This window comes from Sebastes fasciatus, chromosome 3, assembly GCF_043250625.1.
Source record: "Sebastes fasciatus isolate fSebFas1 chromosome 3, fSebFas1.pri, whole genome shotgun sequence".
Classification (NCBI taxonomy): Eukaryota; Metazoa; Chordata; class Actinopteri; order Perciformes; family Sebastidae; genus Sebastes; species Sebastes fasciatus.
The window spans coordinates 21,963,087-21,983,557 of NC_133797.1; the positions used below are offsets into that span (position 1 = coordinate 21,963,087).

Here is a 20,471-nt window from a genome sequence, read left to right on the forward strand (position 1 = left end):
ATTCTCCCTCACACACACACACACACACACACACAAAGAGACACCTTAAACCCCACTTATTTCTCTCCAAAGCACATTTTGTGTTAGTTTATAAGCTTTATTTGATGTAAACAGAGACTCAGTGACATAACCGCAAGGGCAGAACCTTTTGTTGCACTTATGCTCACATGCTTATGCAATAGACACTCAAACAGACACAGCGGGAGACAGAAAGAGAGAGATCTAATGCATTTAATGGGGTTTCGATTTTGTTTTTAGCTCCAAAAAAAAGGAGGACAGGAACAGGACATAGGTCATTCCCTGATGTTTGTGTCTTGTATTTCTATGTGATAGTTTCTCGTTTTCATGAACAGCGCCTCTTTTTTGTCTCTCTCTGTCTCATACACAAATTCTTATTATAATACACACTCATTCACACACACACACACACACACACACTGCACATATACTGTAGATATAGCTACTGTAATAGCATAGCAGAATGACATACAAAGAGCACAAAAATATGCATTTTATCAAGCAAAAATGCCCAAAACTCTGATTCCAGCTCTGCGAACATGAGGTTTTACTTCATTTCAGTAACACTTTATAATTACCATCATTTATAAACGGTAAATTGATAGTTAAGTAAACATAGTTAATAGTTACTTTGCTGTATACAAACAACGAAATGATAATTAATAATGTTTACTAATAATTAGTAATGCTATAATTTAGTTATTAAGTTATTCCAACAGTTTCTTGTTGTACACATTTTAACATTTTATATAAATAAGTATTTGTTAATGATTTAGATATTATTTAGGGCTGTCAATCGATTCAAATATTTAATCGCGATTAATCGCATGATTGTCCATAGTTAATCTTAATTAATCACACATTTTTTATCGGTTCAAAATGTACCTTAAAGGGAGATTTTTCAAGTATTTAATACTCTTATCAACATGGGAGTGGGCAAATATGATGCTTTATGCAAATGTATGTATATATTTATTACTGGAAATCAATTAACAACACAAAACAATGACAAATATTGTCCAGAAACCCTCACAGGTACTGCATTTAGCGTAAAAAATATGCTCAAATCATAACATGTCGAACTGCAGCCCAACAGGCAACAACAGCTGTCAGTTGTAATATATCACCTCTTTGCCTCTGTCAGCTTCTCTTTAGCTGGGCATTTGTCTTTCCCACATACTTTATACATTTCTGATGATGAACGACTGACAGATGACAGATGAATAGATCGCTGACAGATAATGACAGTCTATCATAGCTCTGTACGCTATCCTCCAAAAATTGCAGCGTGCCCCAGAAAGCTCCACTTCCCCATTCCCTTTTGTGTTTGAGATTGTTTTCTGTATTTTCTGACAGATTAGTCGATGCAGGCCTATTCCGGTCTCCAGTCCTTTCCTCTTTCTTTACCAAGAAAAGTGAGAGGACTTCCTTTCATTTAATGTTCAGAAGTTCCTCTTGTGTTTAATCTCTGTACATCCTCTCCTCTCAGACCGGCGTGGTCCTTCTGTTGGCAGCACAGTTTCCGGGCAGCAACTCTGTGTTGTTGTGAGCTGCTGACGGGGTTAAATCATCCACGGCCATGTCGATTTTACCGTCTTTGAGAGGCGAGGTTAAGGTGTAGAGCATGAACTCTGAGCCTACGGTCACTGGGTTTGACAAAGCCATGGCTTTGGTTTCAACTGAGAGGGACGGCTCTCGGTCTCGCACCATAGATGCTCGAAAGGAGTTCGAGACGAGGTCCCCCGCACTGTGGTTGCTCCTGTAGCTGTACCGGCGGGAGCGGTTCTGGTAGTAGCGGTTGCGGTAGTAAGATGAGCTGCGAGAGATGGGCGGCTTGATGAGGGACGGCCGGCCTTTAGTGCGCAGCTGTCTGTGCTTTTCTATGAACACGTGCACGGCCAGGACGCCCACCATCTCAGCCAGCACGAAGGACAGGGCGCCAAAATAAAAGGACCAGCCGTAGGAGTAGCTCTTCTTGTTGTCGCTCTGGCTGGGGTCACCTGAGTTGGCTGATATGTAGACGATGATGCCAATAATGTTACTGAGACCTGGAAGAGTTTAGAGAGATAGAGATGGATCAGCTGGATGATAGATACTGACGGTTGCATGCACATTTGAGGTGTGTGTGTGTTTCTGACCTGCAGAGACAAAGAGTATTCCCGCGCTGAGGATGACGTTGTAGCGTGACTTGTAGAACTCGCTGGCAGCGACACACACACCTCCGAGAAACAACAATCCCACACTGAGGATGGGGAAGAGGCTGGAGGCTCGTACTGCTCCTGAGGACAGAACAGGAGATTGGGAATATATAACATTTAAATACCTGAGACTTGCATTATAGTTGTTACATTTGCACATGTGTTACCCACGTAGTAAATACTCTGCAGCATCCTGCTCATAGTCAGCATCCTCAGCAAAGTGATCAATGTCTTTGCAGACGCCCCGAAATGTCCCTGCAGAAAATACAAAGACAAAGAAAGACATTACAGTACATCCATTTGATAACTACTTTGACTCTGTGTCACTCTGCTCTGTATCATTTTATAACGTGACTAGGGCTGTCAATCGATTAAAATATGTAATCACGATTAATCGCAAATTAATCATTAATCATTTTTTTCTGTTCAAAACTTACCTTAAAGGGAGATTTGTCAATATTTAATACTTTTATTAACATGGGAGTGGGTATATTTTGCTTGCTTTATGCAAATGTATGTATATATTTATTATTGGACATTATTAACAACACAAAACAATGACAAATATTGTCCAGAAACCCTCACAGGTACTGCATTTAGCATAAAAAATATGCTCAAATCATAACATGGCAAACTGCAGCCTAACAGGCAACAACAGCTGTCAGTGTGTCAGTGTGCTGACTTGACTATGACTTGCCCCAAACTGCATGTGATTATCATAAAGTGGGCATGTCTGTAAAGGGGAGACTCGTGGGTACCCATAGAACCTATTTTCATTCACTTATCTTGAGGTCAGAGGTCAAGGGACCCCTTTGGTACCATTGGATTCCTTAGATTTTCTGGTTTCATATGATACCAGTATCTTCACTCTAGCTTTAAAACTGAGCCCGCTACAGCCTCCGAGAGATTGATTGCATTAATGCGTTAAAGAAATTAGTGGCGTTAAAACAAATGTGCAATAACTTTGACATCCTTAAACATGACATAAATGTTTCATTCAATATTAGTTCACAAGGAAGTCCTATTAAGACTAAATATGTCTTCTTATGCAAAAAGCTGTAAATAAACCAAAATCACCACAATAACAATTCAGCATGTCTAAATTACATATGAAATATGATTAAAAAATGACCTAAAGTGAATGTTTTCCGTAGACATTTTTATTGCTATTCTGTTGCTAGGGCAACAGCTTTGGTCCAACTTTACTTCCTGTCACCTACTGCATTAACAAACATTGCAACAGGAAATACAAAGGGGCCCATTGAAAATATTTGTGTTGTCAAGTTTGAAAAGGTTTATATGAGAACTCGCACAATATGTTAGTAGAAACTAATATTCAATAAAACTGGCAGAGGCATTTTAAACTTACCAACCTTCACATTTCAGTTTCAAAGAGCAGACTCAAGGGACCTAAAGTTAGTCCTGATAGTTCACTTATTTATCCGTATAACTAACCATCATTCAGGGCCAGGTAGTTTGAAGGGTTATTAACAGGATTAGCAATAGAGTTCAACAATAAAATACAATTTGACTCAACAGCAGATATTCTACTTGAGTTCATTTTTATGTTGCCAAATACATATTTTGGATCAGTGTCTTTACAATATCTATCTATCTATCTATCTACAATATCTAGCAACAGTAGAGGCGCGGTCACCCCCGAGCTTAAAGGGGACGTATCATGTTAATTTCCAGGTTCATAATTGTATTTTGAGTTTCTACTAGAACATGTTTAAATGCTTTAATGTTAAAAAAACAAAACATTATTTTTCTCATACTGTCTGCCTGAATATACCTGTATTCACCCTCTGTCTGAAACGCTCCGTTTTAGCACCCGTCTCTTTAAGACCCCCTCCTGAAAAAGCCCAGTCTGCTCTAATCGGCTTGTGAGAAAAATATGGTGCATCTTTGAAAAGGTAGGCTATGTTCCAAATCGCATACTTTTTAGTACTTTTAGTACATACTGCAGCTGCCCTTACAAGGTATGTACTGTCGCATGCAGTATGCATACAATTGGGACATACTACTTCAACATTGCGCCTTGAACTTTGACCGTCTTGCTCATAATATATATCCGCTGTGCAGAGGATTGTGGGTCAGAATAGCCAGAAAAACATGCTGGCTTGTATACTGCAAAATGCGACCAGATGTAGTAGGACATCCTGGTATTTTTGACATAGTGCATTAGACATACTATGTATTGGGACATACTAAATCTTTTTCTGGCATACTAATAATAGTATGGTAGTATGGGTACTGGAACGCACAGATAGCGGTATATTCTAATGAGCCTGCAGGTGACATAGGAAGGGGAGCCAAATCTGAATGGCTTGTTGAATGGCAAATGGCAAAAGGCGGAGCTCTTTGTAGTAAAACACAGAAATAAAACATTACTCATTAAGTTTAAATGCTCTTTGTTGACATTGGGGATGGTAGTTTGAATTTTTTTGTCAATCATTGCTTAAGTTTAGATCACGGGACAGCCAGGAGTCAGCCGACCTGAGGGACCTCGATGTAGAATAAGTATCGTACCGGTAACCAGTGGAGAGAGGCCAGAATAATACCAATGCAATCCAGACTATAGCTGCCGTAACACAAGTTATGTGTTCTTCATGCCACTGTATTTGTGCACATTCAGCATATTATTAAAACATATAGTTCAGTGAATATCTCCCAGCACTATATTGTATGTTGGCAAGAATCCAATCCATAAAAGAGAAATACTAAATAGTCTGACCAATCATCCAGCTTTCAGTCAGACAGACTCTCACTATCACTACCTGTAAACGCTCTGATGTCTTTTGATGTGAACTTTGACCTCCTGAAGAGTCTAAAACCAGCCTCACACATCGCTGTGCCCTGCTCTCAGTAACCTCTGGCCCAGCACTGCCTTTCAACATCAGCACACACAGGGACGTATTGATAAATGTGTCCCTACGTGCTGCACTGATTGACCAGTATTGATGATGTGACTCGGTCGTCGTGGTTACCAAAATAAAACTCATTCAGTAAGCTACAACTCGGCCGCGGTGAACAGGTCAGAGAGAAAAGCTCCTGAGAGAGCATTTATTCTAATTACTGTCAGGATACAAAGAGAGATGATGTTGTTTTGCATATTTTTTCCTCACTCTTAGCATGAATAGATATTTTCCGAGCACTTGTATTATGCAGCATGTTTAATGCCATTAGTCTTTATTCAAATTGATACTTTGGAGGACAGTTTTGTTGTAGCTTGACATGAAAATCACCCAGACATGTGCCATTATAAATGTCTGTTTCACGACCATACGTCAGTCTGCTGTCCTTCGTCTGTCCTCGTGCATCTTTATTTTACATTGATGTCTTTTCAAGTCACGATTTATTGTTGTTGTCATGTGTATTCCTGAAGAAGAGAGAGACTTCAGCTTCTCGTCTTTCTGTCACACACTCAGGATTGTTGAAGCATTGATGTCCTCTGCACGCTTTGTTACCTTCCCATTAAACCATTTTGGAGCTTAGAGATAGAGACTGAGGCAGGCAGCAGCAGAGCGAGCTGAACATTTCCATTTCATTCAGAAAATTAGCAAAGCAAAGCAAACAGAGGATATAGGGTGAAAGAGAAAGAGGGCTGCTATTAAAAAGCAATGAATAATTGAAAATGTAATTTCCATCCATAAACTCCTCTTCAGCTCCCCAAGATTTGAACATCAATTTAAATCAAAGCATAAACTCACCTTAGCTAAAGTAGGAGATATATTGCAGGAGAGCACATTTTCTCAGTAGACTTTCAGAGCCGAACAAAACAGTTATTCATCAGACATAAAGAGATAATAAATATAACTGAGTGCTCTTGGCTCAGAAGGCCAGTTAATAAAAGCTAGTTAACGTCTCTTTTAGCTCAAACGCTCCCTCAGTATCACTGCTTTCATTATGTTTTATATCAAACATCACCACTGTTTTAGTGCTATCAGTGGTGGAATGTAACATTTACTGTATACTCAAGTGCTGTACTTTAGTACAGTTTTGATGTACTTGTACTTTACTTGAGTATTTTCATTTCATATACTATACATGCTATTTCATACTTCTACTCCACTACTACGTAATAATAAGCTCAATATGATGTATTGTTGAAAAAACTTACTCACACATCAAATAATAATAATAATAATTATTATTATTATTATATTATTATAATTATTATTATTATTATTATTATTATTATTATTATTATAATTATTATAATTATTATTATTATTATTATTATAATTATTATTATTATTATTATTATTATTATAATTATTATTATTATTATTATTATTATTATCATTATAATTATTATTTAAGTACATTTTGCCAATAATACTCATGTACTTGTGTACTTTTACTCATAAATATGTAAACTATTTATACATTGTGGTAAAGTTACTTTTACTAAAGGGTCTGAATTAGGTCTGTTTGTTTAAACACCAATAATATCTTTAACGAATTAACGCAATTTGCGATTTTTAGGTTGCATCGGGCTCAGTGTTAAAGGTAGAGTGAAGATACTGGCATCATTTGAACCTATAATAAGGAATCCATTGGTACGAACAGTCCATTGGTCCACTCTAAAGCTAGAGTGAAGATACTGGTATTACATGAAACTAGAAAACCTAACTAGAACTAGAACTGAAGGAATCCATTGGTACCAACCATGACATACTAGCTTGTACTCATGCATGTCATGGCCATTTTCAAAGGGGTTCCTTGACCTCTGACCTCAAGATATGTGAATGAAAAAGGGTTCTATGGGTACCCACGAGTCTCCCCTTTACAGACATACCCACTTTATGATAATCACATGCAGTTTGGGGCAAATCATGGTCAAGTCAGCACACTGACACACTGACAGCTGTTGTTGCCTGTTGGGCTGCAGTTTGCCATGTTATGATTTGACCATATCTTTTATGCTAAATGCAGTACCTGTGAGGGTTTCTGTTTCTATTTGTTTTTGATGAATATCAATATTATTAATATTATTATATCAACATTTTGATGAGCTCAATATGATGCATTGTTATTGATTAAACAACTCAACAGTAAAATTATTTCTAACTGTAAAATTTACTCACATATCAAATATAAATAATTCAATAATACTATAACACTCACAGGGGACATTTTTCTGCACTTTTACTTCTGATACTTTAAATACTTGCGTACTTGCAGCCTACTTACGGTATGGACTTGCTGGACTTCTACTTGTAAATAAGTAGGCTATTTTAACATTGTGGTATTTCTATTTTTACTAAAGGGTCTGAATACTTCCTTCCCGCCCGGGTGTTATAAATAAATACATTTATTTTTTACCAATATAGATAGATAGATAGATAGATAGATAGATAGATAGATAGATAGATAGATAGATAGATAGATAGATATAGATGGATAGATAGATGGATAGAAAGATGGATGGATGGATGGATGGATGGATGGATGGATAGATAGATAGATAGATAGATAGATAGATAGACAGACAGACAGACAGACAGACAGACAGACAGACAGACAGACAGACAGACAGACAGACAGACAGACAGATAGATAGATAGATAGATAGATAGATAGATAGATAGATACTATAGCATTTGTCACCCAATATAGAGATATGGTGTAGCCTACATTCATGTGGAGGTAATAGACATATTGTACCCATAGGGCCTTAATGTGTATTTGTTACTTAATAGTCCACTATAGCCCATTGATCTTGCACTTTAACATATATTCATCTGATATATTGATTGATGACATATTAATTATATGACCATAATATTGCTCTATTCTAAAGTCTTGGTGTAATAATCTTTAAATGAGATCATATATGAGATGAGATCAAACATGCACCAACAGTGGCCACTTTCAAATCTAGACTCAAGACCAAACTGTTCTCAGACGCTTTTCTTAATTGATCAAATGCTGCACTTTACTGTCTTTTGATTGTTTTTATTATCCTTTTCATTTTTTTTCTTTTAACTTATACTTTTATATATTTTTTTCATTTTTATCTTATGCACTTTGTGCTCTTTTATCTTGCTTTTATATATGTAAAGCACTTTGAATTGCCTTTGTGTATGAAATGGGCTATATAAATAAACTTGCCTTGCCTTGCCTTCATGTGGAAGTAATAGGCATATTGTACCCATAGGGCCTTATTGTGTATTTGTTACTTAATATCAAGAAGTAGTCCAGTATAGTCCATTGATCTAGCACTTTAATATATAACCATCTGATATATTGATTGATGACATATTGATTATATTACCATAATATTGCTAAACTCTAAAGTGTTGCTGTGATAATCTCTACAGTCCTATAGTAGACACCAGACTAAAGGTGAAACTTGTGAACTTGTAAACTTGAGTTAGTGTTAGTGTCCTACCCTCGGTGCAGGAGGTCCTCCACACTTTAATATGTACACTGTAAACAATTGCTGTTAATTTACAGCAGGATTTCAACAGTATTAACCTGTTATTGCTGAAAAAAACAGTGCTTTACTGTTAATACAAAAGAAAACCTGTTAAATTACGCTCATAGGCCGTTTTTTAACTGAACTATGATGCATTCTTAAAAAACATCACTTTACTGCTGATCAACTGTCTAAAGTATCATCAGTAACAGCTTCATGCAGTATTGTTTTAATTCTGGGACCTGATCTGCACATGTGAGGCTTGTACATTGTACATGATTGTAAAATCAGTGAATTAGCTCAGTTCTTCACTCACATGTTGTTATGGTTTGCATTCTGTGCTTGTAGCCAGCTAAAGACATACATTTTGGGAAAAGTGTCAACAAGTCTATTATAGCCTTTTTCCTAACAAGTGCCTTTAATTGTATTTAGTGTGACTATTCCTATGCCTGTAACCTGCTAAGTCTATTCATCTATGCAAAAAATAATGTTTATTAAAATGTATGTAAAAAATACAACCTAAATAGTGCATTAAAACAAATCAGTAAGATAATGTAAAAGAAAGGTGAAAAACAGCTATATAATGTATCTTTGAACAGTAAATTAACTGTAAAATACTGTGAAATTAATAAATAAAAAATTCAAATTGTATTTTTCATTAACAGTACAAAGCTGTACATTTCAGCAACAGTATAATAATGTTAATTTTACAGTAACATAAAGGAAACCCTGCTGCCAGTTCTTTACTGCTATTTTACTGGGGAATTCTTAACAGTGTACAGTAGTAGAAACCAGACTAAAGGTGGTGAAACTTGTGAACTTGAGTCAGTGTTAGTGTCCTACCCTCGCATTTAAGCTTTTCTTGATCATTTTTGAAGATAATTATTCTGTTTTTTAGATGTTTATGACTCTATTTTAACAATTAATTAAAAATATTTCTTGTAAAAATACAGATTTTTTTTCTCAAAACTTCTGAGTTAATGTAAATTTGGGCTTTTACAACGTAAAATTACATGTTTCATTTGTGATTTATATGTAAATGGTCTTAGATTTACGGTGTATGACTATTCTAACAATAAATATATGTTAAAAGTAAAATATTTCTTGTAAAATTACAGTAATAAAGGCTAATTATATAAAGATAATTACTGTTTTTTTTTGTTTTACAGTTTATTTATGTTAATTAACGGACAGTATTTTTACGTTTTTTTAACAGACATTTTCTGGCGCCCATGCTGCCGGAAAGTTTTCGTTATTTTACACATTTGTTTTTACAGTGTATATAAATAAACTTGCCTTGCCTTGCCTTATAGTCCTACAGTAGAAACCAGACTAAAGGTGGTAAAACTTGTGAACTTGTAAACTTGAGTTAGTGTTAGTGTGTCCTCCTACCCTCGGTGCAGCAGGTCCTCCACACTTTAATATGTATTCATCTGATATATTGATTGATGACATATTGATATATGACCATAATATATTCTAAAGATAATCTTTACAGTCCTATAGTAGAAACCAGACTAAAGGTGAAACTTGTGAACTTGTAAAGTTGGTGTTAGTGTGTCCTACCCTCAGTGCAGCAGGTCCTCCACAGCCCGGAGTGGGTCAGCACCTCCTCGTTCTTGCGGACAGTGTCGTTGTCGTTCATGCTCTTGGAGCGACAGACCCCTCGAGAGTACAGCCAGTAGTCCGTCCCCACGGCGATGGTCATCAGGCTGAAGGCGCAGAAAGCTCCCGCTGTGGTCATCAGCATCATCACACCTCGGTTACACAGCCTCATCTTCCTCCTCCTCCTCCTGCTCCTCCTCCTCCTCCTCCACACCAGTGGACGGAGGTTTTAGAAACTGTTAAAAACTTGTCTTATCTTTGTGTGGATCCTCTCGGCTGAAGGGAACTCAGATTGTGCGCACATCTTCAGGCCCACTGGTGTATAGTTGGATAAACTGTGCAGGTTTTTCCTCTAAACTATACATGCACAAGACTTGGTCCCCTGAGTTGGGAGGTTTCCATGCTTTGTCAGTAGAAGAACTGAAGAATCGGAGAGGAACAACAAGGCCGAGGAGTGGAAAAGTGGAAAGAAATCCTCCATAAAACAAAAAGTTGTTGAGAGAAAACAGCAGCAGCAGCTCCTCTGGACTCCATCTAGATTTGTTGTAACTCAACTCTGTGTGGCTCTGCAGGATAATCCCGCCCTCCAGTGTGTGTGTGTGTGTGTGTGTGTGTGTGTGTGTGTGTGTGTGTGTGTTGCTGTCACTGAGCATCATGGTCAAACCAAATCATTTCAGTTCAGCACCATGGACAGCAGCAGCACACTGCTTCTGATGTAATACATGTGAGTGACCACAAGGGGCGTATATAGAATTACATTTCACAAGTGATGGGTTAAAACTGAGCCATCAAACATTGTCCATGGAGGGTTGAGCTATACTTCGGCTGTTTGATGATGACATCATGACTTATAGAGGAGTTCAGATGTACAGTTTGTCTGGATTAGATGTTCCTAAAGTTTATCAGAAGGGAAAGAAACCTTCACAGTTGAACGATTGAGAATCTCCACAAATGCATACATGACTGATAATTACTTGGTTATTAATTACTGTGGTTAAATTGATTATCATGTTTTCCATAGTGATGTCAGTATGATATATTTAAAGGGGCTATATGTAAGAATCAGAAATGGCTTGTTAACAGCGACACCTGTGGCCGTTAAGTCAACGATAGTCAGCGTCCTCTTGCTTGCTATACGTAGATGCGAGCGAGCATCGGTCAAAACTTGTGAGGAGACCCACACGGGACGTCATCGGACTCCATTTCTAACCGAACGTTAGCTATGGTTGCACACTGTTAGCCCTGAAGCGGGGCTGAAGAGAGTAAAGGCACTCGCGAGCACGCATGACGTCACATTCGTTGGATTTTCCCGGAAAAAACGGCCCGCATTCTTCACATTAAAAGCAGTCTACAGGCTGATAGGAGGGAATCCAGAAAGTTGCGGGAGGTCTCATTTTTTAAAATCAGGGTACAACCTGTTCACACATTGGCAATAAAAAAAACGTTTCTATGTGTATGTGTAAAAAAATTACATACAGTCCCTTTAAAAAGCCACATAACTTGCTGCATTATTATGCACTAAAACATGACAAGTCAGAGCTGATCTGGAGTCTGCCGTCAAGCTTCCGTCTATGAGAGCCACGAGTTTAGTTAGCGCTGATCACATATAAATCAATATTCTGTTACTGTAATGCCTATTTCTCGCCTCAAATGTTTTCAGAAACATCTTGTAGTGCACGGTTTAGCTGTAAAATGAGAAAGTTTGTGACAGCAGCCAGGTTGAGATCTCTTCAGTGAATACCAAGCACCGCCCACCAGCCGGAGCACAGCCAATAGGAACGCTCTCTTTCTCTGAAATGACCTGTGATTGATCAAAGTAGATTTTTTAATCTGAAAACAGAGCCATGAGGAGGTGCAGAAGTCTAGTTTTCTCTCAGAATACTTGAATTACAATATGCTGAAAGGTTATTATGGAATTTTTGCCCAATGATGCCAAAAAATTGTTGCCTACTGAAGCTTTAAATGAGGTTCTCATTAAATCAATTAAAGTTCCTCATAGCGGCTTTAATGAAAACTGCTGCAACAAATTCCGTAGTGATGTGTAATCTGTCAGTAAAACACAAGAAGAGCCAGAGTTACTGAAATGACATTATGATAATTCACTTTAATGTACATATCATACTGTTAGTGTCTCTCACGCGCAGGTAAAGACGGCGCATGCAACACATATACTGTCCTGTTACACAATTTCTTCAGGTAGCTTTATAAAAGTTGCCCTCTTCTCCTCATCTTCTTCCTCTCCTGCCTTTTGCATAGTAAACACTTTATTCTCCCCTCTTTTCCCCTCTCCCTCTTGTCTTATCTCATCTCCCAGTTCCTTTACCGATGTGAATGTGAAGGAAAAGTGGAGGAAGAGGAGGAGAAGGGGAGATATAAAAATGGGAAAACAAAGTAAAAAGAGACAGCTGAGTGCTGGCAGGGATAAAGAGCAGAGAGAGAGAGAGAGATGGGGGGGCTGTGAAGAATAGTATAGAAGTGTATTATAACATGAAAAACACTTCTAGCTCTAGATCCCATTCCTATTTACACATACACTGAAACATACAGAATTATTACATCTACTTTATATATTCATTTCACAGAATCTCATATTTTCTTGTCAAGGACAGCAAGACAGTGTTGGCTCCGAACTCTTTAGCATATTTCGACATTATTATTATTATTAGAGACACGGCATTCGGAGTGGAAACTCAAATTTGAGCATGGCTATTTCAAAACTGACTCGCATCGATATATTCAACACGCCACCGGAGGGTTTCTTTTCCTCCTCCGTGATGTCAAACGCAAATCTTAAGGGAACTACTGTACCAACAGATATGGCATGCATAGAGGAGCTGCACCACAAAGACTGTATAGGCCTACACAGCACTAACCCACTGCGTACACAGTGCCATAGAGAAGAGAAGAGAAAGAGAGATTAAGCAAGAGGAAAAAGACGGAGACATTTTTTAAATATCGCTGCCAAACACACAATTAGGGGGATTTTTCTTCTTTTTTTTTTGCATCAATTCGGAAGACGAGACGTGCTTAAGACTAAGTTCAACTTAGACATGAGGTTTTAAATCAGGACTTTCAAAAACCCTCCAAACCGCAGCCTGCACAGACGTGTGTGTGTGTGTGTGTGTATGTGTGTGTGTGTGTGTGTGTGTGTGAATACATGACATATTGATCATGGAAATGTTCATGACGTAACTTTTACAGGCCGAAGAAAATCAAGTAAACAAACACACACTGGTGTTGATCCATAAGAGCACATACACACAGTTACACATTCACTATGACTCTTTGTATTGACCTGCTCGCCACGAGGTCCTGTGAATACTACACATGCCTGGAGCTTTCTGGAAACCGGCCTGTTTGACCATGCGGTTACTGATCAAACTCAGTCCCCAGTGTGACCAACCAGCAGCTAGTGTGTGGTGCTTTGTGATGATTGTCCAGTTTAGATGCTGGTGTGTGTGTTGAGATGCTTCGGTGGCGGTGCGATGAGATGAGTCCTCGGTGGATGTAACTGGGCTGTACGGGTTGGAGTAAAGTCTTGTTCGGGGTTGCGTCTGACCGACAGGAACTGCTCAGACTTGTATGATGAATTCGGGGTTGGTGTAGGAGAAGCCTTGAAACTCGTTCTGGTCCAGATTCATAATGAAGAGCTTGTCCGTGGGCGTCAGCTCCACCGCCATCTTGGTGAACTCCTTGTCGAAGTTGCCGACGTCACGGCGAGATTTCTGCAAACAGAGAGAGAAATAAAGGAGAGAGAGAGCGTATTAGAGAAATGAAGTTTGAGTGAATTTGTGCAGCGTTAAAAAAGACAGTTCAGATGGAAGAAGGTTGACAACAAGCAGAAAGAACAACTCTCCCATAAAAGCACAAAGATGGAGGGTATAGAAGGAGGTGAGGAGGTTAATAGGTTCAGCACATGGAAAGACAATAATCAACAGAGGTGGGACAAAGTCACAAGTCTATGAATTGCAGACGCAAGTCAAGTCAAAGTCCTAAATGTTGTGTTTAGAGTCCTAAACAAGTCATTATGTGCCCTTCACCAGAGAACAGTTACTAAAGTACATAGTGCATTTACAAAAATAAGTTGCATGAATGCCTTTTTAAAATGTGCATTTATTACTTTAAAAAAAAGCTTGAGGTTAGTGCACCAAAGTCCTCCCATGCAACGATGTTCATATTATTTTACATTAATTCAAAAACGTAATGGCAAAAATCGCGTTAACTATATATATATATATATATTTATAAAAAATGTATTTAATGGCACCTTTCATTACACAAGATCAGAAGCAAATCATACAATAAGCAACAAAGCAAAAATTACCAACCATAGCTTCAAGTGAATATGTAAAATGTGAAAAAACTTAAAATAATTTAATGTGATGAGTGGGTTGCATCGGAGGAATTTAGTCCCCTGACCTCAGTACTTCTAAAATACTAGTTGTTATGGTTACAGCACTTCAAATTTACACACAAATTATTCTTTTAAGATGGACTTTGAAAAATTGTGAATGGGTCCTTTAAGTCCAAGGGAAGTCATGTGTATTGTTGAGTCTAAGTACAGTCTAGTCCACACCTCTGATCATCTGTGAATGGTGGCACCACAAGGAGTCTAGACTCAGCAAAACACACCAGTGACTCCATACAGGACTGGGGGAGCAAGTCGACAAGAAACAAACACACCCTGCCGACATTAAACCCAGAAACACAGTCAAAGGATGAAGAAAAAGACCCACCGAAACATTTCAACAGCACAAATGCAGAAAGATCCAAGACAAAACTTCCAAAGCCAGAGAGAGGAAACGTTCCAGTACAGAATAGACAAGGATCGATAAAAACAGACCAGCTGTAGACCGAATCACAACCGGAAAGGATTTCACACAGGGAAGTGAAGCAGTGAGCCCCAGGCAAGACACATGTATCACACACACACACACACAAAGCATTTAGTTTCCTACCTCCTCCTTCTGTCTCATCACAGGGCTTCCAGCTGAAATGAAAACTTTCCCACCTCTACCACTGGTCCTCGAACTCACCACTAATTCTGCTCATTTATGTGTATGAGGCAGGTGTGATGCTGCATATATTATCTCTGACATGTTTGTTTGTTTTGTGGATTACATTTTATTTTAACCCTCCAGTGTAGCTTTTATAAGCACTATTCAAACAATTAATTAACGATTGATAACACACTATAATTTATTTAACAACTTTAAATCCTGTGCAGCATCCATAACTGGTGTATATACAGTACATCTAATGAAAGTTTGACATCATAGTTGTAATAATATAAAATATATATTCATATTAATTATTTACAAATACTTCTTTTCACTCCGTGGCAACCGAGCAAACACTATCCATTTGATGAAGGCCATGATATGCAGCTGAATACTCCGGCAGAAATTTAGTAAATGGACCATGAATTCTTTTAGTCAAGAATGAAACCTTGAAGCTAAAGTTTTGAACACATTTATAGTTTTAAACCCGCCTGTGAATAGTTTGTACATGTTTATAAACAGTTAATAAACTCATTAAATAAAATATCATTAAATGTGACTTCAGCTATGTTACACTGTGTTATCAGTCATTCGTAAAAGAGGAACTCCACATTACATTCTTATTGTTTTTGGGGCTGTACACATCATCAAAGATTCTTGTTGGTGTATTATATGAATAAAGATGATTTTTCCAAACTGTGTCAAAATAGCAAAGACTCTATAGAGCGCCAAAGTGAAACCAGAACTTCCAGGTTCTGTTCCAGTAGGAACAAAACCTCATTCAAAATCCCATTAACATTTGTAACTACACTAATAACTAAACATCGAGTCTCACCCAACAACATGTCATGAGGCTCGTTTCATATGTTTAGATAAGGATTGTAGATTTTTGAAAAGCTATCTAATATTATTTATCTAATATTTAGGGCTGCAACTAGGAATTATTTTCATCGTCAATTAATCTGTTGATTATTTTCTTGATTAATTAATTAGTTGTTTGATCTATAAAATGTCAGAAAATTGCGAAAAATGTCGATCAAAGCCCAAGACGTTGTCCTCAAATGTCTTGTTTTGTCCACAACTCAAAGATATTCAGTTTACTGTCATAGAGGAGTAAAGAAACCAGAAAATATTCACATTTAAGAAGCTGGAATCAGAGAATTTTTACTTTATTTTAAAAAAAAATGACTTAAATCGATTATCAAAATATTTGGTGATTAATTAAATGGTTGTCAACTAATCGATTAATCATTGCAGCTCTACTAATGTTTTTGTATTTCAGCCTTTCACAAACTCCATTTCCCATAAGCCCTAAACCTTGGCAGGATAAAAACATCATGGCTCGACAAAAGAGGTGAGTCCATGAGCGAGTCGAGTGACTCTAGTTTGTTCAGACGTGTCCGAACACCGTATAACAACAGCTTTGGTGACTTTTATCGATATGGAAGAAACCAAGTTAAGATGACATTAAGTACTCGCGCTGCAAAATCTTCATAGGAGCTGTAGTTTTTTTTCTGTGCTCACAAAGTAATCATTGTCATAATAGTAATCGTACAAAAGTATAAAAGCAGAACACTTGCTGACCTGAGACTATAATGACCAGCCCGTTCTCATTCCCAGGGCGTCAAATACCAACACCTTGTCAGTGTTAGATACCAACACACAACGCACCCTTTAACACCAGTATGAGACGCACCGGACTTTCCATTAACTACAATGTAAACCCATCCACGGCAACAATTAACGTACAGGAACGAAAAGAGACACACAAGGTGGGAAGGATGGGAGGTGGATGGGTCCAACAAACACGAGGCTTTCATCCAGGAGAGCGCTGTTCATGTCCAGTGCGTTAAGTTTCACTTTCACATTACAATCAGCTGATCTTTCGTGTTGTGTATTCACAACGTTTAGTCTCATTTTAACTGTAAAAAACGTAGTAGTTTTAAGCTCAACCATGTCGTTTTTTCCTAGACTGCAGCAGTTTTGTTGCTTAAACCTAAAGTGACACCAAGGGGCATGACAAAGTGGCAGTATGTGATGAGTTGGGATGAGAATGTGTTGTAATGATCCGGGTACCTGATGATACCAAAATATTCTCAGAAGTCAGTTTAATTGAAAATTGTCGTTTTTACGATTAGTTTTTTTGTACAAACAAGACATAGCGTGTCATAACCTTTTTCATCTCTTGACTCTAACCAACCAAATAAACACATGTTCTTTACCATTTTGGGTGCAGCAGCAGTAACAAGGCAGACACAGCAGAAGTAGTCTGGTAGGCACCAGTGAGTATATTATCAGTTTCCAGTCATACAGGACAATTACACAATCCACAGAAACATCTCTCTCATCCAGAACAATTTATCCAAATATCTCTCTGATATACAACTCCATATATATATTTATCTTTTTCTCCATCTCGTTATGTCACCATTGATTCAACACCATTACCATCATCACGACAGACGCTCGCTTTTTCCACCTTGCTTCCCTTTTTTGATACGAGCTCAAAGAACAAGATTTGACACGTTGCGACCCTGCATCGTTACACAGTTACAAAAAGATAATACGACCTGCCTCACAATGAAACACACGCTTCATTCATTTCATATATGAAAAATGACTGTCTGAGGGTATTGTCTTGTTGGAGAACAGATAAGCTATAATGCATATTTCTAATAATTATACATATACAGCAAAATGGCACAAGATGGCTGCCCTTCGTCACAGTTGTTGAGGACAATATGTTTCCACATCCTCGGGATTCTGAACTCTATTTTGGCACTTTTGGACATCCTAACAAACTACCAGCTTCACAAGACTCTTCATATGTGAAATTCTCCAAAAAAATGTTGTTTACAAGCTAAGAGATATGTCATTAAAAACACAGTGTGATGTTTTTCAGTAATGAATCAGAAGAAAAGTAATGAGATTTCAGTTAAAAATCCCTAAACATGACGCAGACTTACACTTTTGCTGACTGCATGTATAAAGACTTCTCTCCTCTGAATGGTTAAAAATTTAAATCAGCCAAAATGTGAAGCTCACCACGACACTGACTGAACAGAAAGTGTAGAAGTATTTGGTCCTATAGACAAAATAAAGTCAACATTGGGAAACTGATTAGTACTCAAAACAATCATAGCAAAGCAATTGGTCAGTTTTTTCACTTACACTGTATGAATATTACCAAATATGTGGTCGTAGTACACTCATCAATATTACTGATAGTCGTCAATATGCAATCACAGGGAGGGTGACACGGAGACAGAGCAGGTTCAGGTCGACCCCGAGGTCGGACCCCTTCATGAACCTGTCTGGTGTGAGCAGCCGGGGCGGCATTCAGGAGCAAACTTCTGCACTAAAGATAGAAATACAGCCAGTAGAGCTGATATGAGAGTGTCACATGACTAGTAAACTGAAAACAGTGTCACTGCTGGAAACAAGACTAGTCTCCTACTGGCAACTTGACACATAAATATCTGATTATTTCTCCTGATTGTTAGCCTTTCAGCACCCGTCTTGCATTTCCATCTGAACGTTATTTAGAGAATTTTTGGGGGAAAATATGCTTGTTTAATTTCTTTCTGAGAGTTAGACGAGAGGATTGATATCACTCATGTCTGTGCTTGAGATACTTGAGATACAGAGCTGGAGCCCGGAGTAGGCTTGCCAGTCAGTGGTGTTACGCGTTGTTCAGGTATACAACGATTACAATACTTGCCCATCGCCTCCGGTCATTTTGCTTTTTTTTTTTATAGAAATAAAACCCATTTAGTTCATTTTCGCAGGCAGCGCCCACGTTCATCAAATAAAAACCTCTAATTTGTGAAATACTAAGCGTCTTATCAATACAGAGTCGGAAGACGGACGCTAAAATTATAAACTGAAAGTGGAAGTGTCTGCTCCGTACGGAGTCTCAGCTCAGAGTAGCAGGAGTCAGATTTCACACGCGGGACGAGAGAGAGTTGACAGACAAGACGATGGCGGGGGATTTGGTGTCAAAGTGAAAAGCAAAAGCGCTAATTTGGCAATATTTCAGATGTAAACCCAATGCTATCAGGGAACTATAACGTTAATGAGGGCAATCGCCGTGAGGAGGACAGAGCGCTCACAGCCAGTGTGCGCGGCGGCTCCAGGTGGAAACCTGCGGCCCCAAAGCGTAAGCTCGACCGGAGAGGCCAGACACACAACCATCCGACGTTAAGGATGAAAGTAAGCACTCTACACATATTGAGGGTCGTCTTTTCTTGTAAAATGTCCGGTGTAATCGGCAACACCGGTGTTGTCACAAGTTGTCACGGCCTTCATCGCCGCTAGTTCTTTGATGTCGGAGGTGCTAGTAGGGATATTCTTTTACTTCCCCTTGCCTCCAGTCTTTATACTAAGCTAGGCTAATCGCCTTCTGGCTCCAGCTCCTTACTTTTATGCACAGACATGAGATTGATCTCAACCTTCTCATATGAGTCTCAGAAAGAAAAAGCATATTTCCCAAAATGTTGAGCTATTCCTTTAACGTCTCACCCTGCCCAATGCATCCTGGATATGACATCATAGTGATTTTTGTTTGCTTGTTTGTTTTCAATGCATGTTTCCGAGGTGAGGGGGATTACTAGTGCAGCCCGGTGATATGTGGCGTGGTCAGTGAGTTGTGTGAGGGTACTCAGGGTTAACAAATGAGAAGCCTTGGAATTCGTCCTGGTCCAGGTTGGCTATAAGCTCCTGATCTGGGGGGGTCAGCTCGGGGGGGTGGCGCGTGAAAAAGCGATCAAAGTTCTCAGCATCACGCCCACACTGCCGTGAGGAGGAGAGGAGAGAGGTGGAGAGAGAGATGGGGGAGGGAGGGGAGGGAGGGGATGGAGTGAGTTTCATGAGAGATGTGAGGAAAAAAAGGACAACAACAAACGACAAAGAGAAAAAAGAGAAATACAACTAAAACATGGCATCAACCAATCAAATCACTCACAGCCGAAACTGTGGATTTCCATTGGTCCGCATGTGAGCCAGTGACATCTCAGCTTCATCATTGGTGACTACACTCACAAATCTCAGCTCAGCATTTGTCAGAGTAGTGACCAATGGAAAGTGATGGTTGGGTTAAGGGGGGGGGATGAGCGATCTAATCTATAACTTACCTTGACTAAGTACGTTATTTCCTTCCTTACTGTGACTCATCTCTAAGGTAATGACGTTCAGGTAATATTCAACAGCTGAAGAGAGTAAATG

The 20,471-nt window shown here is 38.6% G+C and overlaps 2 protein-coding genes across 3 annotated transcripts in view; both read right to left on the bottom strand.

Moving 5' to 3' along the window:
• Window positions 1–37: 37 nt before the first annotated feature.
• On the bottom strand, window positions 38–11,090 carry cacng3a (calcium channel, voltage-dependent, gamma subunit 3a). The gene is made up of 4 exons (XM_074629630.1): window positions 10,210–11,090; window positions 2,388–2,471; window positions 2,157–2,297; window positions 38–2,066 (listed from the first exon to the last, which is right to left on the bottom strand). The coding sequence occupies exons 1-4, from the start codon at window positions 10,418–10,420 to the stop codon at window positions 1,504–1,506; spliced, it is 999 nt and encodes a 332-aa protein (XP_074485731.1). The 5' UTR covers window positions 10,421–11,090; the 3' UTR covers window positions 38–1,503.
• A 1,242-nt stretch (window positions 11,091–12,332) lies between these two features.
• The window catches only part of LOC141764398 (protein kinase C beta type), a 37,430-nt gene continuing 29,291 nt past the window's right edge, over window positions 12,333–20,471 (bottom strand). The window contains exon 17 of one of the 2 annotated variants that reach the window (XM_074629623.1): window positions 12,333–13,973. In XM_074629623.1, coding sequence (XP_074485724.1) covers window positions 13,821–13,973 — 153 coding nt within the window. In that variant the 3' untranslated portion in view covers window positions 12,333–13,820. Of the gene's footprint in view, window positions 13,974–17,513; window positions 20,040–20,471 lie in introns of those variants that run through there. The other variant, XM_074629622.1, reaches the window with a different exon arrangement.